Source organism: Platichthys flesus, chromosome 15, assembly GCF_949316205.1.
Source record: "Platichthys flesus chromosome 15, fPlaFle2.1, whole genome shotgun sequence".
In the NCBI taxonomy this organism is placed as follows: Eukaryota; Metazoa; Chordata; class Actinopteri; order Pleuronectiformes; family Pleuronectidae; genus Platichthys; species Platichthys flesus.
Window position 1 is genome coordinate 12,536,280 of NC_084959.1, and position 22,973 is coordinate 12,559,252.

Here is a 22,973-nt window from a genome sequence, read left to right on the forward strand (position 1 = left end):
TTGTGCAATTCAAAGAGCTTTGCAGGCGACTGATAAACTGAGCACACAGCGGCACACATAGCAACAATTTATCAATGTGGGTCTAATGCACCAATTATAAAGGTGAAATAATAAAACATATCGTAGATATAAAAAATGACTGGTATTAAAACATTTGAAACAAGAATGTAATGCTATATGCAATTAAATAAAATATAATAGCCATATAATCACTACAGTCTAATAAATCGCATCCACACAGTGCTTTTTCTAATACAAACCATTTATACCTATGAGCAATTTAGTTTTTTGAATCCTTTCCATGAGCTAGGGATAGAACCACCAACCTTGTGGTCAGTGGACGACCCTCTTTGCCTCCTGAGCCACAGCTGCCCTGGAAAAATCCCCTCTAACTAATCTCAGACCTTTAGATAGATTAACATGAACACAAAAGTTAAACCCCCAAGAAATATTAATGTAATTTAATATGGAATGTCTAAAAGACATGGGCTGGTGCACGATCATTTACTGCTTTATTTTTTATTTCGAGAAACAACTTCATGATTGGTATTAGAATTGACAGGACGCCGGTGTAAAGTCTTTAAAACTGATATTGGTGAACTCTCCTTCTGTCTGCTGGGACCGTGTTTGGTGAGTGTGAGAGTGGAAAGTGCAAGTGAAGGGGGGGGGGGGGGGGCAACGACATGATTGTCCCTTAAATCACAGCGGCAGGTCAGAGAAACAACACAGACAGTTGGTGAGAAAACCACAGGGAGCCTGTAGTGATCTGCAGGACTGATGTTAAATGAAGCGTGTGGCCCATTATGTTCAAATACCTTCATATGCTAATCAATCATTAGACTTGGTATTTATCTGCAGTTAGGGAACAGCTATAGGTATTTGGTAGACGTATGTGTTGTTATCATGCGGTTGAAGTAGAAGCAACTTTTAAAGTTAGTGACAGAGAAGCTGAAGATGCACACAACAGGATTTAACTTGGAGGCCGTGCAGCTTGGTCTTGTTGAGACTATGCTTCATGCAGCGGAAATTGAAGGAGATTCTTACAAGTGTGTTAAAGAATTAACTTGTAAACTTGTTATGAGAAAGTTGATCACAGCTCATTTTGGGAAACGCTGTATGTTTGACTGCTGAACCACTTTTTGTTACTCAAAGATGATGACCACAGATTTTAAGGGAAATCAAACCAGTACCTGCAGTTACACTGTTTGGCCATAGGATGTCACTATATAGATGATTATCTGTAAGCACTTCTTGTTGGAAGCTACAGTATCTGTCACTGTTTGGATTGAATTTGATAATTTCTCACTGAGTCTTTCATATCCAATTTAATCTAATGAAACCAATGGGAACCTGTTTTATTCTGTTTCTAGGAAGCAAAGTGACGTCTCACTCATTTGATTATGCCTGTATTTCCACAAGATTATAACAATTATACTTAAAACTTTTTATCACACCATCTAAAATTAAATTACAAGACTGCTTGCTATACAATATATCTACTCACATATTCTATTACTGGCAATAACTTCTCTGTTTGATTTGTCATTGCTGTTCCCTTCATCTCTATCATACATTTTCTTATAAATACTTCGAACATCGACACAGTTTTTAATGTTACAAATTGTTTCATCTAATCAATGTTAGAGAGGAAGAGGGGCCCCTCACATTTGGCTCTCTGATAGGTTTCTTTTGGTAATATTTCCTTATTCCTTTTAAAAGACAGAGGCTTTCGCAGCCTGTTAAGCCCTTTAAGACAAATTGTGATTCGTAAATAAGGGCTACACAAATCAAATTTGATTGATTGAATAAAAAATATGTGACTACATGAAGAGTTTGACTTTTAAATATCACAAACTTAATTAATGGATTGTTAGAAATAACTGTTGCTTATTATTTCTCAGTTGATTTATAGTAAATAATTTCAGCTCTACAAAATAACCAAAGACATATTGTCTTAATGGCACTGCTAAAAAAATATAATATATGAAATAACTAGACACATTAAATCAGACAGCTGAATTTATCATATCAAGTAGCTCACTCTGCTTAATCCAACCCAGTGTTATATCATTCAAAATATGTCAAATCAAAGTACCTACTGGCTTTGTATTGCACTATTCTGTTAATACAACAAGAAAGAAAAGATTACCACAATTTCTTGAGTCCTGAATACTTCAAATTAAGTAAAGTTTGAGGATGGATAGTGGCTGACATCCTCGATGTTCCTCTAGAATATGTTGAATAAAGCTGGTTTCCACGTTGCCTGACAGTTCACACGGTTTCTCACAGACTTTGTCGTTAGTTGAATCTCTTTCTCCTTCCTCCTCCTGCTGCGTTCATACATTATGTTGTCGGCAGGATGAGGTCGCACGCGTGGTGTCGACTTCTGAACAGTTATTGTGTAACGCTGTTGTTTTCCTCCTGCAAGCTGGACAAATCTAAACTTGATGACCCAGTGCTAACACAAAGAGAAGTTTATTTTTGTTTCTATAGATTTACTTTCATTACCGATGTTCATTGTGACGATGGACACAATGGAAGGAATGATACATAGCCAATATTGATTAATTTAAAATGTCCTTATTTGGGGTTTGATAGAAACAACATAATTCATTTCACATTACCTGCAGCTATAATAAATGTTAGTGTGGCACAGTTACAACATGATGTATTACATGATCTCCCAGAGGCCTGTGTTCAATGGGTTTGGTGTTGTGTTCAGGGTCTGTTCAAAAATATTTTAGTACAGCAGCAACCAAAGCAGAGAAATGTGAGAATCTTAAGTTGAAGACTCTGTTATCAGTTATCTGATGTCTTACCTCTTACCTCTTACCTAAGCTGTCTGGCTATGAGTCATATAGTTAAACAGGGATTTAATGAAGAGAGGAAAAAATAGTTTCTCATCTGATATTGTTTTAGCAGACACTGTAACCTCTAAATACCTATAGCTGTTTTTAATCCAAATAAAAATCAAGGCTAATGCTTCATTACCGGATATTTTTACATAATGATCCTCATGCTGCTGCTGTAAATTTTTTATTAACGCAATTATGGGGCTCTTAGTGGACGGGGTCACAGAGGTCTAATTACCCTGCGTCATGCTAGTAAATAGTTGGAGGTGTCTCTGAGCAGGTGGCCCTGAAGGTAAGAGGGAGACATGGGGCATACCGAGGCGGGCAATTACTGGATGAATTTCACTTTAATAAATGTTGAGCTACATTTGGAAATTCAGATAACAGAGCTTTCTGCCTAATGGGTGCTGCACTGAGGCCACTTGAGCAAGAAAATGATCTGAAAGAGGGTTTAATTAACACGAGCTACATGATCCAGGGAGCGCGTGACAGCATGTAAAGTGAGGGGGAGCGCACACAGGCTCGGGGATAATATGAAAATTAGCGAGGAGGAGGGTGAGATGGGAAGGGAAGAGGGCTGAGGTGCCAACTTTTATTTCACAGGTTTAAAGTCTGCAATTCGCTGCTGGTTGTGCACATTACTATAGATGCAGTAAAGTCTGTGTCCATAACAAAGAGATGAGACCCAAGTGCAGAACATGAGGCCTGTTATGACCACAAGGTTTAAACTACATATTTATATTATTAGATTTGATATCAAATTAAATAAAGGATTTATTTTTTTCCCCTCTAAAATAGCTCAGAAGCGGCTGAAAACTTCAAGAAATACAAACCCTAAACATATCCACAAAAAGTGTTATCGGACTGGTTTATCGCTTTTGTTTCCCATTAGCATTTCCTTTCAACATGCACTTAGTGAAAGTTGTTACACGATAAGCAAATACCTATATATTATTTTTTTAAACAAAGACATTTTGCATTTTGTTTAGTTGTAGAAGTTAATTAATTACTTGTTAAGTTGTGTCAGTTCGTTTTGCTGCCACTAATCTGTCTTCTTCTTCTTCTTCTTCTTCTTCTTCTTCTTGTTCTTCTTGTTCTTGTTCTTCTTCTTCTTCTTCTTCTTCTTCTTCTTCTTCTTCTTCTTCTTCTTCTTCTTCTTCTTCTTCTTCTTCTTCTTCTTCTTCTTCTTCTTCTTCTTGTGGAAGGTAATGAACAAACAGGGCACAGGTCTTTCAAAGGTGTTCAGCTGGGATCACATCTGGTGACCGTGAAGCTCAAATAATTTTCCTATTTCCCTGAAGTTAAGGGAAATGTCTGTGTTTGTGTAATATCTCTGCTCCTTTGCTTTGTCCTTTAATTTGTGTTTCCTGTCGCGTCAAAGAAGATCTTTGGGTTTGAAATGCAGACGGGCTAATCCATCACAAACTGTTTTTCACCTGCAGTTGAAATAACTACTGCTAAAGCATTGCTGCGACCTGATTGCCACGACTGGTGTGTGAATCTTGTAGTTTCCAGCTTTCTGATGATGCACAACACTTTTAAGTGGTACCTACTGTTGACCCCGTCGTCATTATAGACCATCTGCAACCCGGCTACCTCAGCCCACCCCCCAAAACTCAGCAGGGTCACACAGTAAGTACTCTCAGCTATTTATAGCCGCTGGTTACTCAGATGAGATGCTGTTTAAAAGGGAAACCTGGAAGAATGCATATGTACATGAGGTAGCTTACCCGCTGTGACATAATCACATGTTTGAAAAGTGACAATACACATAATTCAGTGCTGCACCTGCATTATGTGTCAGTGAAATGACTGTGTTCTGGCCTGCAGCTCGCATTGCATTTTATGTTTTTAGTGTTTGTTGCACGAGAGCCGCACTAAAGCTGCACCCTATAAGTCTGTGTTATGTGTATGGAGGACGTGGGGTTTTGTTTTTGTTTAAACAGTGTATATGTGTGGTTTTGTGCATGTAAGGTCCTCATGGTTTTACACGCCGCGGTCTCCCTCCACTCTCCACTGGAGCTAAAAGCCCCGAAACAGAACGGTAATTGCCCAATTAGGGCCCTCGCTCTGTGGGCCGCGGAGCACTATGCGCCTCCACATGCTCACAGAGTCAGATAATTGAGCTGAAAGCAAATGAACGGATGGCAGACAAACAAGCTACTAGAAAATAATTACTTGGAGTGTTTCTTTTCAGTACCTGTACAGCGAATTTCATTATTGTCAATAGCCTCTAAAGCTGCTCGAAACGGTGGTATTTGTCATTTTCATAGAGACTTGATAATGACATTAATTTGTCTTAATGGGCTGGTTCTATTGTTAAAAATAGTAAAATGAGCAGAAATTGTCTTTCCTCAGCGGGTAGAGAGGACTTAACCACACTCCCGTCAGGCATGAGGAGATAATTTGGTGTGCTTGTCAAATTTCCAATAATTTGTTATATGGAACATGAGTAATGCTAATACCATTAATGTCCATTTTCCTCTAAATTCATTACTGCCCTTTTCCCTTTTATGTTTTTAATGCCTCCGCCATTTTACAGTTTTTCAAGAGGGTATACGAGGACTGATTAAAAACATTCACATTTAGACTTTTGCCTCACACACACATGCACATCATTTAAAACATTTGTAAGATACACCAGCCATCAGTCCTCCTCCTTAAATAACAGTAGAACTTTTTTATTAAAAGGTGACAGTCGATCAGTAATTCACTCACAACACCTGCTTAAAATGACAAAATTGTAAGTGACCAGTAAAATCAGCCCATCAGTTTCATTTATCACTGTAATTGTCAACACGGGGGTCATTTAAGAAGGACAATACATATGTTATCTGCAATTTACAATTACAGTAATACCACACATACTCAATTACTTCTCACATGTTAATATTCATACGCCTACAACAGAATGCATCCTGACGATTTAAGAACGTCATCAAATACTGGTTATTTAATTATTTGTTATTTAGGTTTTGAATTATGAGACTATAGCTTTTTAATATAAATATCAAATAATGTAGATTTAAACCATAACCCGGCAGAGATGAAGTTGAAAAAAATGATGAATTAATGATAAATCTTACAATCAATTTCCAAAAAAATAATTTATGTATATGATGTATATATGACTGAAAGATTTCGAACACTGACTATTTAATGACAACGATTCAGTATTTGTTTTCTTGATTACATTTTTTATTATTAAATGTAATTATTATATAGCTTTAAAAGCGGCAGCAAAGTTTACAATTCAAATTCATAAATGTAGAATAGAAAAAAAAAATCTGATTCTAAAAATAAAACACCTGTGGATGGAAGAAACAAATCAAAATTTAAGCAGTTTAAAACAAATACTGCCTTTTTTTATTTTGAAAAACTAGATTGAACTAGATAAACTTAATCTGTTAAATGTTGAGTTTCACAGTTGATCCTTAAGACTTGGGAAAATAATGCAAAAAATTTGACTAAAAAAGCAAATATAAGATTGAGTGGGATTCTCTTACAGCTGCTAGAAGGCGACTCTTCAATCCACCTCTGATGATGAATCCCTGCCTCCAGCATCACTGGGACAGAGCAGCAGTGAACAGCCTGAACTCCTGAAGGTAAATGTCCTCTGTGGCTGAGAGAGAGACGACATCCCTCTCGCTCGCCACGTCTCTGACAGTCAGCAGTGCAAGTGTTGTGAAGGGATGAAGAAGATGTATGACAACTCAACACAACTGAATAAAATTGTTTAAGATTTATATGCAGCACCACTCAATGTGCTGGGAAGTCTCCCTTCATCTGTGATTTTGACAGCCTGCAGAGGGCCCTGGTAAAAATGAAATTACAGTATAATGCAGGTTAAATAATTAAAGTGTTGCTTTATAATTACTTCAGCAAGTGTGTCATGATGCTTTGTATATAGTATTTAAACGTGTTGGTGAAATGCCAACCATATTCTCCATTTAAAGACAAAATGAAAATAATAAAAATCTAAAAATTAAAAGTGTAACAATGTCAATTGGATGAACTTATTCGTTCTATTTGAAATGCCTCGATATTATTTCACTTTCTCACACACTTTATATTCTGATGTAGAGAAGAGGATGATGATAATGCGAAACATCTATATTTCTATTTCTCACAAACTCCTGCTAACATAGTTTATAAAGTGATCATGTCTGACAGCACTTTAAATCGTTTTTTTGTGGAGAAATACGTATAAATAAATAAATAATGAGTCATTATTATTTATAGGGTTTCTGTCTATAAACCCTATACCCTATAACACCTCAACACACTGTGGAGGAGCTGGGGATTGAGTCAGGAACCATCTGACCACTGGACTCCTGCTCTGCCTGAGCTGTGTACAGGTAGAACTTTGGTCAAATATAATCAACCATTAAGACGATACCTGTGTGAGTTTCAGTGTATGTGTCCTCAGTCCAGTGTTTAATCTGCAGAATCAGCTTGTCTGTCTCTTGACCACTGGGCCTTAGTGGAGGTATGTGTGCTCCACTGAGCTGTGGCTGGTTTTCATCCCCACAGCCACAGCCAATTAAATTACTTTATAATTTACATAATGTACATATTTTCAGATTTTGAGCTGGGCTGGTGACAGAGTGTGATTGGAAACACATTCTGTTCTTCGTACTTCAGGCTCTAATGACACTGATGATAAGTCTCCATATTATTCCTTTGCTGGACTTCAGTTGATGTCATCATTTAGATTTTTAAGATTGCATGACAAGTGTCAGGTAGGTAAGTAAAAGTAAATAAAGCCTCAATCATTATTTAATTAATTATATTGGTGTTCCTAATATACTGGTTAGTGACAGATTTAGATGATAGTAGAGGGAAGCGTTTCATGCAGCAACTGACCTCTCAAAGCCAAACAGCTGGATGAACTCAACAGAAAACTCAGCCAATCACAGTCAAACGCTCTCTTCAGGTATTTCTCTTAACAGTTCCAATGATTTCACTTTCAACACAGAGACACAAGACAACCTGATGCACAGCTCATCTGTGATATAATATTATACATAATATATAATATGTATGATTCATGTTTCAAAATCTGTCAAAAGCAAAAGAAAGGTATTTTTTCTTTAAGTCGTATAAGAACCATAAAAACAGTTTTGAACAGCTTTTTTTTTTCACTTCCCTAATTAGTCTTATTCCACTCAATGAGAATTTATTCCAAAATAATCATTATAACTTTTTATATGTTAATACTTCAGTAACCTCAGATTTATTTGTCTGGGGTCTTTTATAGGCCATAACAAGGACATATTGAATATAATATGATATTTAGACGCAGATAAATGTGAAAGTCCCTGAATATGAACCTGATATATTTGTTCTTTACAATAACCGAAATGGGCTGCTCACTGCTGTCCGTGTTGATATTTCTGTGCGTCCATACAGTAACACTGGGAGTAAGAAGTGTTAATAGTCAACTAAGTGATACTTGTGTCTGTATTTATGTGTATGAGTCTCTCAGGAGTGTGGAAAATGTCCTGGAAAGTGCAGTGAGTGCCCAAGGATTGTTGTTTAACGCGATGACTGAGGTGATGATTCATTTGTGAGGCCTGACTCCAGTTTGGAGCTTTTTATGTAACACTCGGTTGAATAATGCTTTTTAAATAGAGACACTCCTGCTTTCCACGAGGCCGCTGAGGGCGAGGTGTCTCAGGATGTTACAGCGCAGACAGGAAAAACAGAGGACAATACCATACCACTTTTTGGAAAGATTTGGCCATTTCAACAATGAAGGTGAGTGTTAAGTGACTCGAAGAGGGAGTGCTGCAATGAGCTATAATGCATAAAACTGCATACATTTGTAAATATCAGCTCAGGCGGTCTTTGGGATGGACTACTGGAACTCAACGATAAAACTTGAATGGTTTTGTTTTTAACTTCTGTTTCCAAAGAAGCACACAGCACAGTGAAAGTAAAGTAAGAACAAACCTGCAGCCGTTTGTGGAGCAGCAAGAGAAAAGCGATGGCTGATACGTAAACAAAATCCAACATGAATTTTTGCAGAATCATCTTCTGATGGTATCATAGTAAGAAACCCGTTATTTAGATAAACAGATATGTGCCGAATAATAAAATTGTAGATTCTACAGATCAATGAAAAAGTCAATGATTCTGAGCAAACTGATGGAAAAGAATATCGAGGTGTTTGACGCTGTTATTTGAGAGTCAACAACCAGAGGAAGAGAGGATATCCTACAATAACCAGAACCTTCACCAAGGCCCAACAGCCGCCTTGAAACCACACTTAAATTCACTGGATCCAGATTAATAATTCGATCTGCACCAAATTTCACACACTCATAAATATTAATATCTTAAACCTACCTGTTTTTCTTTTAAATGGAGATCCAAAAATTGTGCGTTGAGAAATCAAGGAAATATATATTTATTTTTAATAAAACAAAATTCCTTGTAATGCACTAAAAATTGAATAGGTTCCTCCCAGACACAGATCACATCCCTCCACCAAGTTTAGTTGAAATCCATCCAGTAGTTTGTGGGGAAAGCTTGCTAATAAACAAACAAACCAACCAACACACAAACTGATTGTGAGGGGTAAAAAACAAACTGGATAGTAGCTTCAACTATTATAACCCCCTTATTATTATTATTATTTGTAGATTCACAAATATAAAGAGTTTTGTATCGCAATCTGTTACTCTGACAATTGTGTCAAAATGTAATGAAGAAAAAAAGAACATGTATGTTTTTGTATCTGATGATTGAAATGGATTTTTAGGATTTTTACTAAATTGTCTGTGTTATCTTTGTATTAATGTGTAACATTGTTCAAAATTATAAAAAAAAAAAAAATTATTATTTGTAGCAGTATTTTTCTTGCTGCCGCTGCCTCCACCACATTTATAAGTAGTTGAGGCTAAAGCGGTATATCACCCTTGTGCATAAATGGCAACGGAGAGCCACTAAACAACATTAACCGAGTATTTAAATTAAATTTGAGGGATATGCCCGGTGTCTCATTTGAATAATTCATTGATGGTGTATCTCCACCTGCTCCTGCCTCTGTGCCAGTGTCTGAATTTGTGTGACCGAGGGGCTGAATGGTGATGTGTGACACACTCCCGATGAAAAATAACAGCGGCCCTCAGATCTGCACAACAGCTGATTAAGAATCACTGACTTTTATTGGTGCCGAATAAAAGGATGCGATGAAAGCGTCAAAGGCGGAGGCAGAGAAAGAGGGATTCAGAGGGAGGGGCGGAGGAGTGCAAAACAAGGCCCCATCCATCACACGAGTTGAGAAGACACATTCCAGTGCCCTTAGCAAGAGGATACATTCACTCAAAGTCACAATAGAGGGGGTATCTGGGAGAAGCTGGGAGGGGCACCCATCAATACACAACCTCACCCTTAGGCTCCGTGCGCACAAACTCAATGTCCAGTCCAATTCAGTTCCCTCTATGGGCATGACAAATGTACATTTTGCTGCCGATGAATGTGTTCATACTCAAAAACAACAAAACAGACGAAAAAAATAAAATCACGGCATGGATGCTGATAGTTGAGATTTTTTAACTCCCCTTCTCTTTCTTCCTGCCTGCCTCCCTCTCCCTCCCCCCCCTCTCTCACTGTCCGCCCTCTCTCTGTCTCTCTCTGTCTGCCCCTCTCTGTCCCTCTCATCAATCGGAGTTGGAGAAATTGAGAGCTGGGGTTGTCGGATATCTCTGTCTGGCCAGAGTTAGTGGGGATTTTAGGGGTGGAGGGAGCAGGTGATGGCTTTCTGGAGAGCACTCATTTACACTCCTCCCTTTCTCTCGCTGAGCAGCGTGAAGAGGTGGGAGAGATGAGGGGCCGCCTCCCCTCACTCCTGCGAGCTGCACCTGCTGAGGGGTGAGGGGATCAATTGTGAACTCTGACCTTGTACCTTCCACAATGCCCAATTACTACCCACACCATGTCCTATGATACATGAAGGGAGGAGTACAAATAGATAGATATTGTTTCAGATATTTCTTATCTGCTGCTGTATCGTGTCACTGTAGGACACTGCTGTAGTTTTTTATGTGGCTGTTTTACTCTCATCTGCATCTGAGTGTGAGTTTTAGAACTTGTCCCTGTATCTGCCAACCACAGAAGTAATGTGTTACATCACATACAGTATTAAAGTAGAATTGCACTAAGTAGTGCACAAACCTCTGCCAAGGCCAACCAGTCTTGAATTCAATCAAGCTCCACCCAATTGCACAGGCAAAGGTATGGTTTCCTAGATATTACAGTTTTTTGGTGTGAAAATTTCAAAAAATACCTTAAAACTCAAAGATTGTGCACTGAAATGTAATTTAAATTTTCTTGGCCCTTGTTTCATCCTTCCATCAAGTTTCATAAAAATCCATGAAATATTCTGTGTTATCCTGCTAACAAACAAACCAAAAGATCAACAAACAAAGTGAACACCTCTGCGAAGACTGATAATGACAATATCCTCTTATTGCAAATACACATACTGATAAAAGACACATCAGGATCCTTACCCGAGTCGGCAGCAAATTCCACCTGTTCAAAGATATCAGCACTTTACAAAAGCCAGATTTTATATTTTTGAAGGATTTATTGAGAAATTTGCAAAATATTATTTTGCGAAGTTAAAAAACATGTTCCTCTGTCAATATCCCTAACGGAATTGAATGGCTTCTTTCTTAGCTTAGGTTCCATAGTTTTTCATGACGAACAAACAAAAGGACACTGACGAAAACACAACTTCTTGGGCAGTAATAAAGTTGAATTAAAGTTCTCCACGCTTTGCCCAAGTGGGGGGGAGGTGCAGGTCAGAAGAACTGCAGACTGCAATATGGACTTTTCTTCTAAGTTAAGGAAATTATGGTAATTTATGCCAATAACCTGACCAGCTGCAATATCAAATTTAAAAGAAAACTTCTGATTTCCACAAGGCAGCGAGAGAAAGAGCTCAAATAAACAGACAGGAGGACCCCTCACTTTTTGGTGTCATGCGTGCACACGGGCTGTCATAACCATTCGCTGGCAGCTCATTTTGTAAGTGAACTGGCTACAAATGGGCATTATTCAGAGCGCTGAGGTCCATTTGGGGTTTTGTCAGGGAAGCGGTGTGAAAGTCGCTAACCCAGTTTCTATGGTAATGAAGAAATAGTAACTACCTCCCAGCAGCGCCCCGCCGCGTGTCGCCTCCTCAATAGAGCGCATCTGCAGAAAAGTGGGGAACCCCGTGAGATGGGCAGTGACCCGTCATCCCACCGACCCTCACATATATGGTCATACATAGACGCTGAATTGGCCTCAATCTCCTTTTTCACGCCGCTTACGTCATAACTCTTGAGAGAAAGTTGAGGCCGAGCCATATATTCCCAGCATGTTTTAAAAGCAGAGTGGGAGATGGATAAAAAAAACCATTGCAGAGGTCATTAGGATGGGGCGGGGGGGGGGGGGGGGGGGTAACAAACAAAAGCTGACTCCAAATCAAAATTGCAGCAATATAAATGTAAGAAGAAAAGGGGATATTGGGTTATGAAACTGGGACTCGCTGATGCAAGTGTCCCAAAATGTCTCATTAATTTCCCCGAGAGTACTGATCTTCCCGAGGAAACACATCCCTCCCGATCACTGAAGACAAAGTATGGGTTGACGTCCTGCAACCTTTTTAAGTAAAGTGTCTTCACCTTTTCGTCCCTTATTTTGAGATTTTTCCAGATTCCAGTCCTTGTGGCTGCAAAGCGCAAAAACTAAATCCAACGGCTTTAGTTTCAAAGCGTCAAGAAGCCGAGAAGTTTGTGTGACCGCCGCACATTTGTACCCTAAAAAAAGAAGAAGAAAAAAAGAAAACAATCCCGAAAACAATGGCGACTCCTGAAAAGAGGCTAATGTGAGATGAATGGAGAGGAAACGGGCCGAACCACAGGGGGTCATTAATGAGAAAACCATAGACTTTTAGGAATCACAGTGGTTTCAGTCTCCGCTTCCTTTAGGACTTTGATTCCCGAGCGTCTTCCTCATCCTGTTGTTTAGAGAGACACACAGAGAATGAAGTGATCATGAACTGCCGAGCTGAAAAAGAAGAGTAAGTAAGTTGGTTACATGAGGAGTGTTCTGGAGTGTTTGTCTCCCCCCTCCGTCCTGCTCTAACTCTCTGACCTCCCTCCTCCCTAACCTCTACCCCCCGCTGTGGTTTCCCATGGGCCTCCAATTGATTCAATTAAGTGAACACACAAATGCCATATGCTTTAAGATGTTTTTTTTTTTCCTCAACTGAGCGTGAAACAACGGGGCAGCTGCATCGGGGAACGATACGTTTTGCAGAAACTTTTGCAAAAGGTCTGAGATGAAAACGTGAATTCGTTGCTCAGCAGGGAGACCGTTTGTCGAATGAGCCGTTGAAGAGAAGCCACTGGAAACATGGCAGCTTCGAAAAATGAAAAATACGGAGAGAAAAAAGTGGTAAAGAGTGAATGAGAGGAGGCAGAGAGTGGGAGAGAAAGGAAAGCAAAAGCGGTGAAAAGGAGGGAGGAGTAGCGAGTCGCCATCAGAAGTTGTTCCCTGCAGCATTTCGTCTTTGTTTTCTTTACAATAAACTCTCCTACATGTTGGGCCAACAGCGTTTGGGCCCAAAGAAAATGAGGCAAACAGAACATCGCAAAAAAAAAAAAGAAAAAAGAGAGAGAGAGAGAGAAAAAAGACGCTTTGCATTCTTTGGCTTTTGTACTTGTGGGACCGCTCGTGAAAGAGCAACAGACACAAAATGGGGAACAAAGGGGGCAGTGTGGACGGAGGCAATATCACTGACATCCCCAGCACTTTGAACAACTTGTCAGCGAAGACACTGAAGCGACTGCATTCTGTCACATTTGTGTACAAACCCCTTGAAAGGGCTTGCTGACCTGCCCATATCCCTTTATTGGGGTTCAAATGGCAAGAGGCATTCATTGTTCGGGAGAGTTCATTAAATTCATTGGTTTGACCTGTTATTTCTCGGCCAAAAGTCTGCTGATTTGGAAAAATGTGAGTCGGCCGCACGAAATAGCCCAGTGACCTCCGCAGGGTAACAAACCCTTTTGAAGAGCGTTTCAAAGCTTTTATGTGAATAGGGTCAAAGGGGAAGTTTGAGACATATCTATGGCAGAACCAATGGATTCACATCAAAAGGGAATTTGAAATCATCCAAAGATATTTAGACCTCTAATGGCTCCGCAGAGTTTCTCTGACAACACTCGGAGCAAAAACCCGAGGCCCTAATTATTTCTCCTTCACGAGGAAAGAGTGAAGACGGACGAAATCGCGCTGTTTACAAATTCGTTCGCTGATAAACGTTTTGTACGTTAGTGTGAATGCCGTCGAGCGGTAAACGGTCTAAATTTGTCTCGTTCTGAAGTCTTGAAAGTTCAGAGAAAAGTGTACTTGACCATTTCAGTTCCCATAACAGCGTCACATTAAGATGTAAATAGGCTCATTAGAGAGGCCAGAGACCATCAAGTTTGCATCTAATTCCCATTTATTCTTGTCAAACAAGAGCCGGGGCCCAGAGCGCACATTTCCCAGCTGAAGTGTGAGAGTATATCAGACAAATTCAGATTTTATTTTAACTTAAATCAGCACAAGTCTATAAAATGAATCACAGCAACGAGGGAATATGCTTAGATTTCAAGAAACATGATTTTGAGGGTCAAGTGTATTTAAATTTAAAGACCACTTATTGAAGTTAAAAAGGTGCAATAGTAACTCTGTGGATCTTTCTTCTTTAAGAAGGAAATGAGTGACTGTTCCGGTGCATTTGAAGTGCTGCTTGGAAAACACTATTTATATTTTCTCATTTTTGCTGCATGCAAATGTGCCAAACATTTGAAAACACATGTTCAATCATATAAGAGTTTTTAAAAATGAATTTTCATACTCAGGCTTTAATTGTCCCGATATGTTTTCAGAGTGTAGACTTGGTTCAGTTTGGATTTTTCCTTTTTACCTCCATCAAACATATTCCTTTATTTCTCATATAATAATTCATGGAGCTTGATGATAGAGAATCAGAGATGTGAACTCTGCAGAGTGCCTTTCTAGATATTACTCTGGCCCAGGTCTGATCTGGTTTATTTTGTTGACAGAACAGCAACACAACACTTGTGTTAATAATACAACTAAATGCATCTCAGTCTTCTTCATCAACACTTTCATGAATCCAAGCATTTTGTTGTCTGAATTTTAGAATGTGTTATATATGTCGAGAGATATCAGGTTATTTATGTTATAAAAGATGCTTGAGATTCTAAAACCTCGCCTTCAGTCAATAAGATAAAAAAAAGAACCTTCGATTTCTGAAACTTTTGGACAACTACCATATTATTGTGAAGCCAGTCTCCTCTCTCAGACCATTGTATCCTCACATCATTGAATACATCTCCCATATATCCTCACAACATGGCTCCTTTCCAGTATCTGTCTTTCATCTGCACTCGCTACAGACAGTTTGAGTACTGACAGTCTCAGTCAGGTTGTCAGTAGTGAGAGTGTCAGCGTGGCCGTGCTGTGTCGAAACAGACATAGCTGCGAGGACGCACCTAGCAACGGCACTTGACCTGGACTCAACCACATCACAGAGGCTCTGCACAGAGACAGAGGCAGGAAGCCATCAGGCTCAGCACCAGGGAAGGAATCAGGACAAACAGGACTAAATAGGACTCAAATGCTTTTCAGAGCAAAACAATTTTTTACCAAAAAAAACCCGAAAAGAAACAAACCTTTTGTATTTCAGTTTAATCAGTGTTTTCATTTGATTCATTTTCTGTTTGCATGAATCTAATGTCTATTTTATTAGGTTTGTTAAGGGAGGATTTTCCTTGCACGCTGCTTTACTGATTGACTTTGAGTCATTGGCTCTGATTGACCTCCACGGTGGAGGCTGCTTGGCCACTTTTAGGATCCACCAAGTGCGGCTCAGGCTTTTGTCAGCATGATGTACGATGAGCCATTTATCACATCCACACACCACAGACATGTGTCAGTGTTGTTGCTTTTCAGTCTTTTCAAGATGAAGGGTGCGTTTTGAGGGTGCGTCACATGTGATTTAACATGCCCAGCTGAAATAATCTGACAAATTAAATATACAGAAGCATGAGTGAGAATAAGTTCACACGTATTGGAAATATAGGACAAAAAAATAGAATACTTCATCCCCCTAAACTGAATATGTTTTTTTTCATTTGGGAAAGCATGCTCGAACTGGGAGATATTTTACCAGCGTCCCCTCCACTCACTGAGCACATCAAACCAGATCAGATCTAATGTACCAGAGCTAACGTCAGAGGGGACAACTGTAAAATACCACAGCGACAAAATATACCTTTTGCCAAGTCAGCCATTTTTATCGAGCATCACATACCTGCATCACCAGAACCAAAGAACTAAGAAACACCACAACTATTGTGGTTAATGGACACTGTCATTATCTTTTTCTCTGTCTGACTAATTATTGAGGGATGTTATTCTGCTTAATACGACTTCATATTGTTTTCACTGGTCATCCATGTAGTTTTCTCTGTGTCTGTGCATGTACTGTACGTCTGTGTTTTTATAAATACCCCTATTTATAATTTGTATGATTTTTACAATCAACCTGCCAGGGACTGCTAATGAAAACATGCCTGTGTGGCAAAATCTGGCACATTTACATGCTGAGCTCATGTTTGCATGTTAATTAATGTGCATTATCTCTTTTTTTAAATAAATAAACATAAAAACAAACACAGACAAAAACACCCGAGGAAAGCCAAATAGCAGCTCGGCCTTATTCCTACACATGGAGATACGAGCTGGTTATAGGATGATATTGTTAGTGCTCAGGTCACTGATGATCAGCAGGTGTATTATAGATAAGACTCTGCTGCATCTTATCAATGTGCCTGTTGCAGGACAGCAGAGATTCAGAAAGCTCATGCGTACACCAACAAAAAGATGACGAGCAAAGACACAGCGAGTAATGTTTCATTTGAAAGTCTCATCGTTTCCTGTTCCCTCTTTCCCAGTTCCTATCTTTGCTTTGAATGTGGAGGACCCAGAGAAAGAGCCAGTGCCTGAAATTTAAAAAAGAAGAGAATGAAAGTTCTCCATGTTATTGCAGCATTATTAACCATAATGACTTTGTCCACCACAGATTCAACAACCACCTACACATTTATTTCCACCACTTTCACCAGCTGACGTCAACATTGTACATGTTTTGTTTTTTTGCCGGTCTCAGCTTAATCATCGCTGTTCGTGGAATGGACCGAAATAAACGAATGGGTGAAAAAAAATAACACAATCACAGTAGAAAAATCTCAGTTGTCTTCTTCACTTGTGACGAGGGCAAAGTTACTGTTGCCTCCATTATTATTTAAAGGCGGCAGCTATAAATAAATAAATGTCTCTGCAGTCATTAAGAGTTTATGTTTCTCACTCGTGACAAAATATAAATATATCATTCTGGTAGAGCCTCTTAATTTCACCGCTGCAATTTGCCAGAAATATAAAGACCTTTTATCTGAACACCTCACTATCCTCTGATTGATGGTTTTAAAGAGATTTTCTCCTGTTTACTCCATTTTCTCCAAATCCATGTGCGTTTGAGTAATTAAGGCTTCTTACAAAAGGACAAACCGTAAAAAGTACACTGTTAAAATGTTTTTGAATTCAGTTCTGTCGGAGTGATTCAATCACAGGAATGTTGAGTCAAATTTACTGCGGCAAAAATATCCTTTGGAGGTTAGAGTTTTTTTTTGTGTTTTTCCTCAACTTCTTTTGAACTGTTGAGGTTAAAGTTTTGTGCTTTCAAACAAAGTTTTTTTTAGGTTGAATCCACCTAAATATGAGAACAAACTCAATGACTATTTTGGCCCATTAAATGTCACAATTTAACACCGAACAAGGGAAACACGATGGAACCTTTTCACCAACTGTTGAGCCAATAAAACCACATTTTCATCACAATGAACAAAGTCATATTTGATCATTTTGAGCCGTGCCTGCTAACATCTAGATATTAGAGGAGTTTTGCTGATTATTTTAGGGATGAAGAGATATTTGTGATAAGTGATCAATTCAAGATGATGATGTAAAAGTGATTTACATGAATCCGACCTCCCTCTGCATACGAGAAGCTGCCCTGTGTGTGTTGAAGTAGGTTGGCTTCCTTTTCTTGTAACCTCAGGTAAAATAAAAAATGCGATTTGATCTGTTTTAATTGTGAGGCCGTGTGGAGTTAAGCACTACTTTTACATAATTATCATCTTGAAACGATCACTTTCAATAAATATCTCTTCATCCCAAAGTAATCAGCAAAGCGCCTCCAATGTCTAGATGCTATCAGTCAATGGTGAGCCTGATAACACTTCAGATAGCAGTGCTTTAAATCCTTATATTTACAAATGCAACATGGGGTTCATATTCACCTGTGGAGCCTTATATCTGTCATGTTCTGGCGCCTCAACCGTCTGCATCTCTTTGTCAGCCTGCCTCTCTCTTAAGGATTCATTAGTCCCTATAGACTCCAGCAGCCTAAACATATTGCACCATTCAGCCGGTACTTATGTGTCATCTGTTATCTATTGGACTGGTGTTTCTGGTGAGCATATGAATGATAATCAGGCCTTTGTGTGCCCATAGAGGTGCAGCAGGATCTGCGGTCTGTGATGTTGCCTCAGGGGGAGATTAGGAGGGGCAGCCGGCCCTCTGTGTCACGTCGACAGTCACAGCGCCCATCCACGGCGGGGCCAAACCCCACTGGGACCTTAAATCCTGTTACACTGTCAGCTAAAACCATCATTTGTATTAGAGATGTGTGGGTGTTTAAGTGTGTGTACATATTAAGTGAGGGGGGATAGTGTCTTAAACTATGAATTATTCATACCAAAAAGAAAAGGAGATATTGACTACATCTCCATAAACAGTCTGCTCTCTTTATGTCATCAGGCACGAGATCTTGGGGTATAATTGCATAAAAGCCCCTGAAAATGTGCTTCTGCAGCAGCACAGCAGGCACTGGTCAGTGTTATCATCGGGGATGAATTTGAGTGATGGCAATTGTTCCAACTTAATATCTTATAAATAATTTACTATTTCAGGGGGCACTGCATCGACCATTAACGCTAAGAAGCTTTGCCAACTCCCAGCTGTATGTTAGTTACTGAACACATGAAGCTGAGCCTGAGCCGAGTTCCAGGCTCACCGGTTCGTGAGGCGGGGGAAACGCACATAATATGGATGTGATGATTCATGAACCTGTAAGTGGCTGTAGATGTATATCTTTGGTGGGAGATAGTGGAGGGAGACGTAATAGAGCTGTTATAATGTGAGTGGACTATTTCCCTTGATTATTTATCTCAGTAACAAGTGATTATGGCGAATGGGATTCTTTGCACTTCTGGCCCGCGCCTCCAGAGGGAGGTCAAAACTATTTGTCAGTCTCCAGTTGGGATTGCAAATTAGGATGAGCCTCCCCTGCGTGACGACCCATGAAACCTCTATTCCTATCCACAGGGTGACTGCTGTACATAATTTGAAAATTAGGGCCTTCAATAACATCTTTATGTGGAGCGATACATCAAGCTGCTGCCGCCGCATACAGGCGACCTGCGGCTGGGAAGAGAGATGGTTCACGAAGCGTAATTCTTTTCAAATCTGCAGCGGAGGAAAAAGAAACACACACACATTATGCTTGTTTTATTGTGGGCTCCAGAGGACACACCGACCAACCCCGCATGAGAATAACACATCTTGTATCGCATGATCATAATAGCATGCCACCTAATTAGACATGTGAATAAAAGCAATGGATTAGTGTTTATGTTTCTGAGATTCCTGCAAGATTGACGCACAATGAATGGAAATGGAAATGGCAGATATTACAGGTTATTACCCGAATAACTAGATCTCGTTCAATCTCGTTGAAGGGGTTTAACTGCGGCTAATTTGTGTCTTTACTTTAATGGCTGGGTCCCATAATTACAGGTCTGGCCTTTATGGGAGATTAGTGGTGTGAAGCTGCATGAGCACATTACGGAACCGTTATTTATGAGGAATGAACAGAGCATCAGTGCGGCGGGATGTGGAGCTGAAGAGATCCTCTGCAGGAGGGGACAATTTGTGGGGAATAAAGTTGATGCCATGTAAACAGTGGAAATCGGTGCAATGTGTTGTAACCAAAAATGACTAAAAAATAATACATTACATGCAAGGACTGAAAATAATCGTCTTCATTAACTATACACCACCACCACTGCCAGGGAGGTTGTTCCAGCTTGGTCTATTTGTGTCACGTTTGTCGGTATCTTTGCAACTTTTACACTTTTGTGCATTTGGAAGGTTCAGAAAAGAAAGAAAATCTCGCAGGAGGAGAAACCGCACTCCGCTATTTACTCACACATTACGGCTCCGTTGCTTTGAAGGTCTTGTTCAAAAAGCCTTAAAGTGAAAGAAAATGTTTTCCTATTACTTAATTCAATCGGAGCGCGAGGCGGGGGCTTGACGCGCCGCGCACTGGGCTCCTCTATGACAGAGTCGCCTTTGTTGCGTCTATCCGCCGCTGTCACACACTTTAATTCGACTCTCTTTCTCCCTCATTGAAAACCCTCCACAATGACATTCAATAAGGGCCGCGGAGTGAAAACCTGGTTATTTTTACATATTCTTTCCCCCCTCGGACTCGGCAGGGGCCCGAGCAAAGGAATTAATCACTGCTCTTTAACAGCGCTGCCTCCGGGCGATGACTTGTCCCTGGTTTTGTGCGCAAAAATGACACGTTAACCTCAAAATGGATGTGCGTAAACTTTACATTCAGCTGTTGCGTTTGTGTTTGCGCCGGACACGGTCTTTAAAAAGTGGCCACAAACGTGGAGGTGAGCACATTACGCACAAATAACAGACCACAGCTATACAACACAGACATAAACGAGTTGTTGACGTAGGTTTAATTAGGAAAAACATCTGCAAAAAACGGAGAAAAAAATTAAAAAGCAATTATTGATTCTTAATTAATGTATTAAATGTACATACACACTTCTGCATCTTTCTGAAAGTTTCCATGCGCATGTCTTCCCCTTGCCTCGCCTATGTACACACTTCTAAAAGTTGCCATTTACGCACAGCCTGCGCATTTACAATGTTGCTCCTCGTCTAAAACAAAACTTGAATAGATGAAACTGTCTCTGTGAGAGAAACCTTTTCTGGCGCAAACTTCAGCTGGGCTCTATATGATAAAATGAGAGTGATGATAAAAGGGAGAATAGGGCAGTGCCGCCTCTTGCGGCGTGGGTGGGGCTGACAAGAATAGACTACATTATGCAGTTCATTTAGTTAACAAGTGAAATAATAGGGAAGCGTGCAGTGGGAATGCCGAGAGAAAGGCACAAAACCCTATTGAGAGCTCTCTGCCGCTTGCAGCGTAACCGTCACATGGCCGAACCGAGTCCGCGGCGGCTATTTAAGGAGCAGCGGTGCGCCTTCAGCACCACTTCGCTGTCCACCGTCCCGAGGAGAGCACGCTCCACACGTAGCGAACACGGCGCGCAGGCTTCAGCTTCACACACGCACCGAGCAACAACGTTTGCAACCATGCCGAGATCTTTTCTTGTGGATTCCTTGATTTTAAGGGAGGCCAACGACAAGGGGAGCGAGAACCACGCACCTTTATTCCCGTATGCCGTGCACTCGCCGCACCATCCGCACGGGCTCCCGGGCTCCTGCCACTCCAGGAAAGCCGGGCTGCTGTGCTTCTGTCCGCTGTGCATGGCCGCGTCCCAGCTCCACCCGTCTCCGCCGTCACTGCCGCTCCTCAAGGCGTCCTTTTCTCCCTTCAGCTCGCAGTACTGCCACTCGGCTCTGTCCAGGCAACACGCCTCATCCAACGGCGTCAACCTCAGCCACGCACCGGGGATATACCAAGCTGCGTACTCGGTGCCAGACCCGCGCCAGTTCCACTGCATCTCTATCGGTGAGTTGAAAACCTTGTACCATTATAACAAGTAGATAAATGCACATTCTGAATGTTTTTATCAAACCACAGTGGCTGACCATGTCTCCTTTTCCCACAGAAAACAGCAACAGCAAACTTCAGAGCAGTAAGCGCATGCGCACCGCCTTCACGAGCACGCAACTTTTGGAACTGGAGCGTGAGTTCACCTCCAACATGTACCTCTCCAGACTGAGGCGCATTGAGATCGCCACGTACCTGAACTTGTCCGAGAAACAGGTGAAAATCTGGTTCCAGAACCGCAGAGTGAAGCACAAAAAGGAGGGAAAGAGCAGCGGCCAAAGGACTGGATCACATAACTGCAAGTGTTCGTCCCTGTCAACGGCGAGATGCTCGGAGGAAGAGGACGATGACATTCCCATATCCCCGTCCTCGTCCGAAAAGGAGGATGCAGACCTCTCCGTCTCCCCCTGAACTCTCCCCTGAACTCCACTCTGAAAGATGTTGGTCCTTCTGATTCTAAATGCAGCCAAAAACAGACTGTTCCGCTTGTGTTCAGACTCTTGTACATAGACAGAGAATATTTAATCAGGGGACTACCCTGAATTATTGTATAGCTGTATACATGTTGTACGTTTTGTATGTAGTTTTTTTCTGAAAACAGTAAATTTGTTGTTGCCAATCCTATGAGTATGATAGGCATCTTTGTAAAGACAACCCACAATGAACAACAGGAAAAAAAACAATAGGAACAATGTTCATTAGTATTTTGGGGAAGACAGTATTTTGTATACATGGTGAATACTTGTCAGATTCAATCTACGTGGATGGAACTGTGACTTCAAACGTGGACAGCTGGAAATACATTCCCTCACTGTCACGTTGAAAGTATATCCTCAGTGTAATTGAAAAAATATTTATTTATTTAAAAATGTTGATACTTAAATAAAAATATTTCTGAGCGGAAGACAAACTTGTATTGTGAGTTAAATGTTTTTGGTCTTTGCGCGCAACGAGTGCGCACAAGGACGCACGTCAAACTTAGGGTGATGACAGCGGCTTGGGCATTAAATCAAAATATAAAGGTGTTGTGATGACAAAGTCATAACATTGAAAACATTGTGTGATTGTGAAGATACCATAAAACGGTCAAATGAAATAAATCACCA

The 22,973-nt window shown here is 40.3% G+C and overlaps 1 protein-coding gene across 1 annotated transcript; it reads left to right on the forward strand.

The window, feature by feature from the left end:
* Positions 1-21,287: 21,287 nt before the first annotated feature.
* gsx1 (GS homeobox 1) lies at positions 21,288-22,762 on the forward strand. The gene is made up of 2 exons (XM_062406668.1): positions 21,288-21,825; positions 21,926-22,762. Exons 1-2 carry the CDS (start codon positions 21,288-21,290, stop codon positions 22,276-22,278), a joined length of 891 nt encoding a protein of 296 aa, XP_062262652.1. The 3' UTR covers positions 22,279-22,762.
* Positions 22,763-22,973: the final 211 nt, after the last annotated feature.

What these genes read in the sequence shown, in the direction of transcription:
- gsx1 (XM_062406668.1), top strand. Translation starts at nt 21,288, where the DNA reads ATGGCCGAACCGAGTCCGCGGCGGCTATTTAAGGAGCAGCGGTGCGCC. An exon ending in GTTCCACTGCATCTCTATCG is followed by an intron (nt 21,826 to 21,925) that starts GTGAGTTGAAAA and finishes CTTTTCCCACAG; the next exon opens with AAAACAGCAACAGCAAACTT.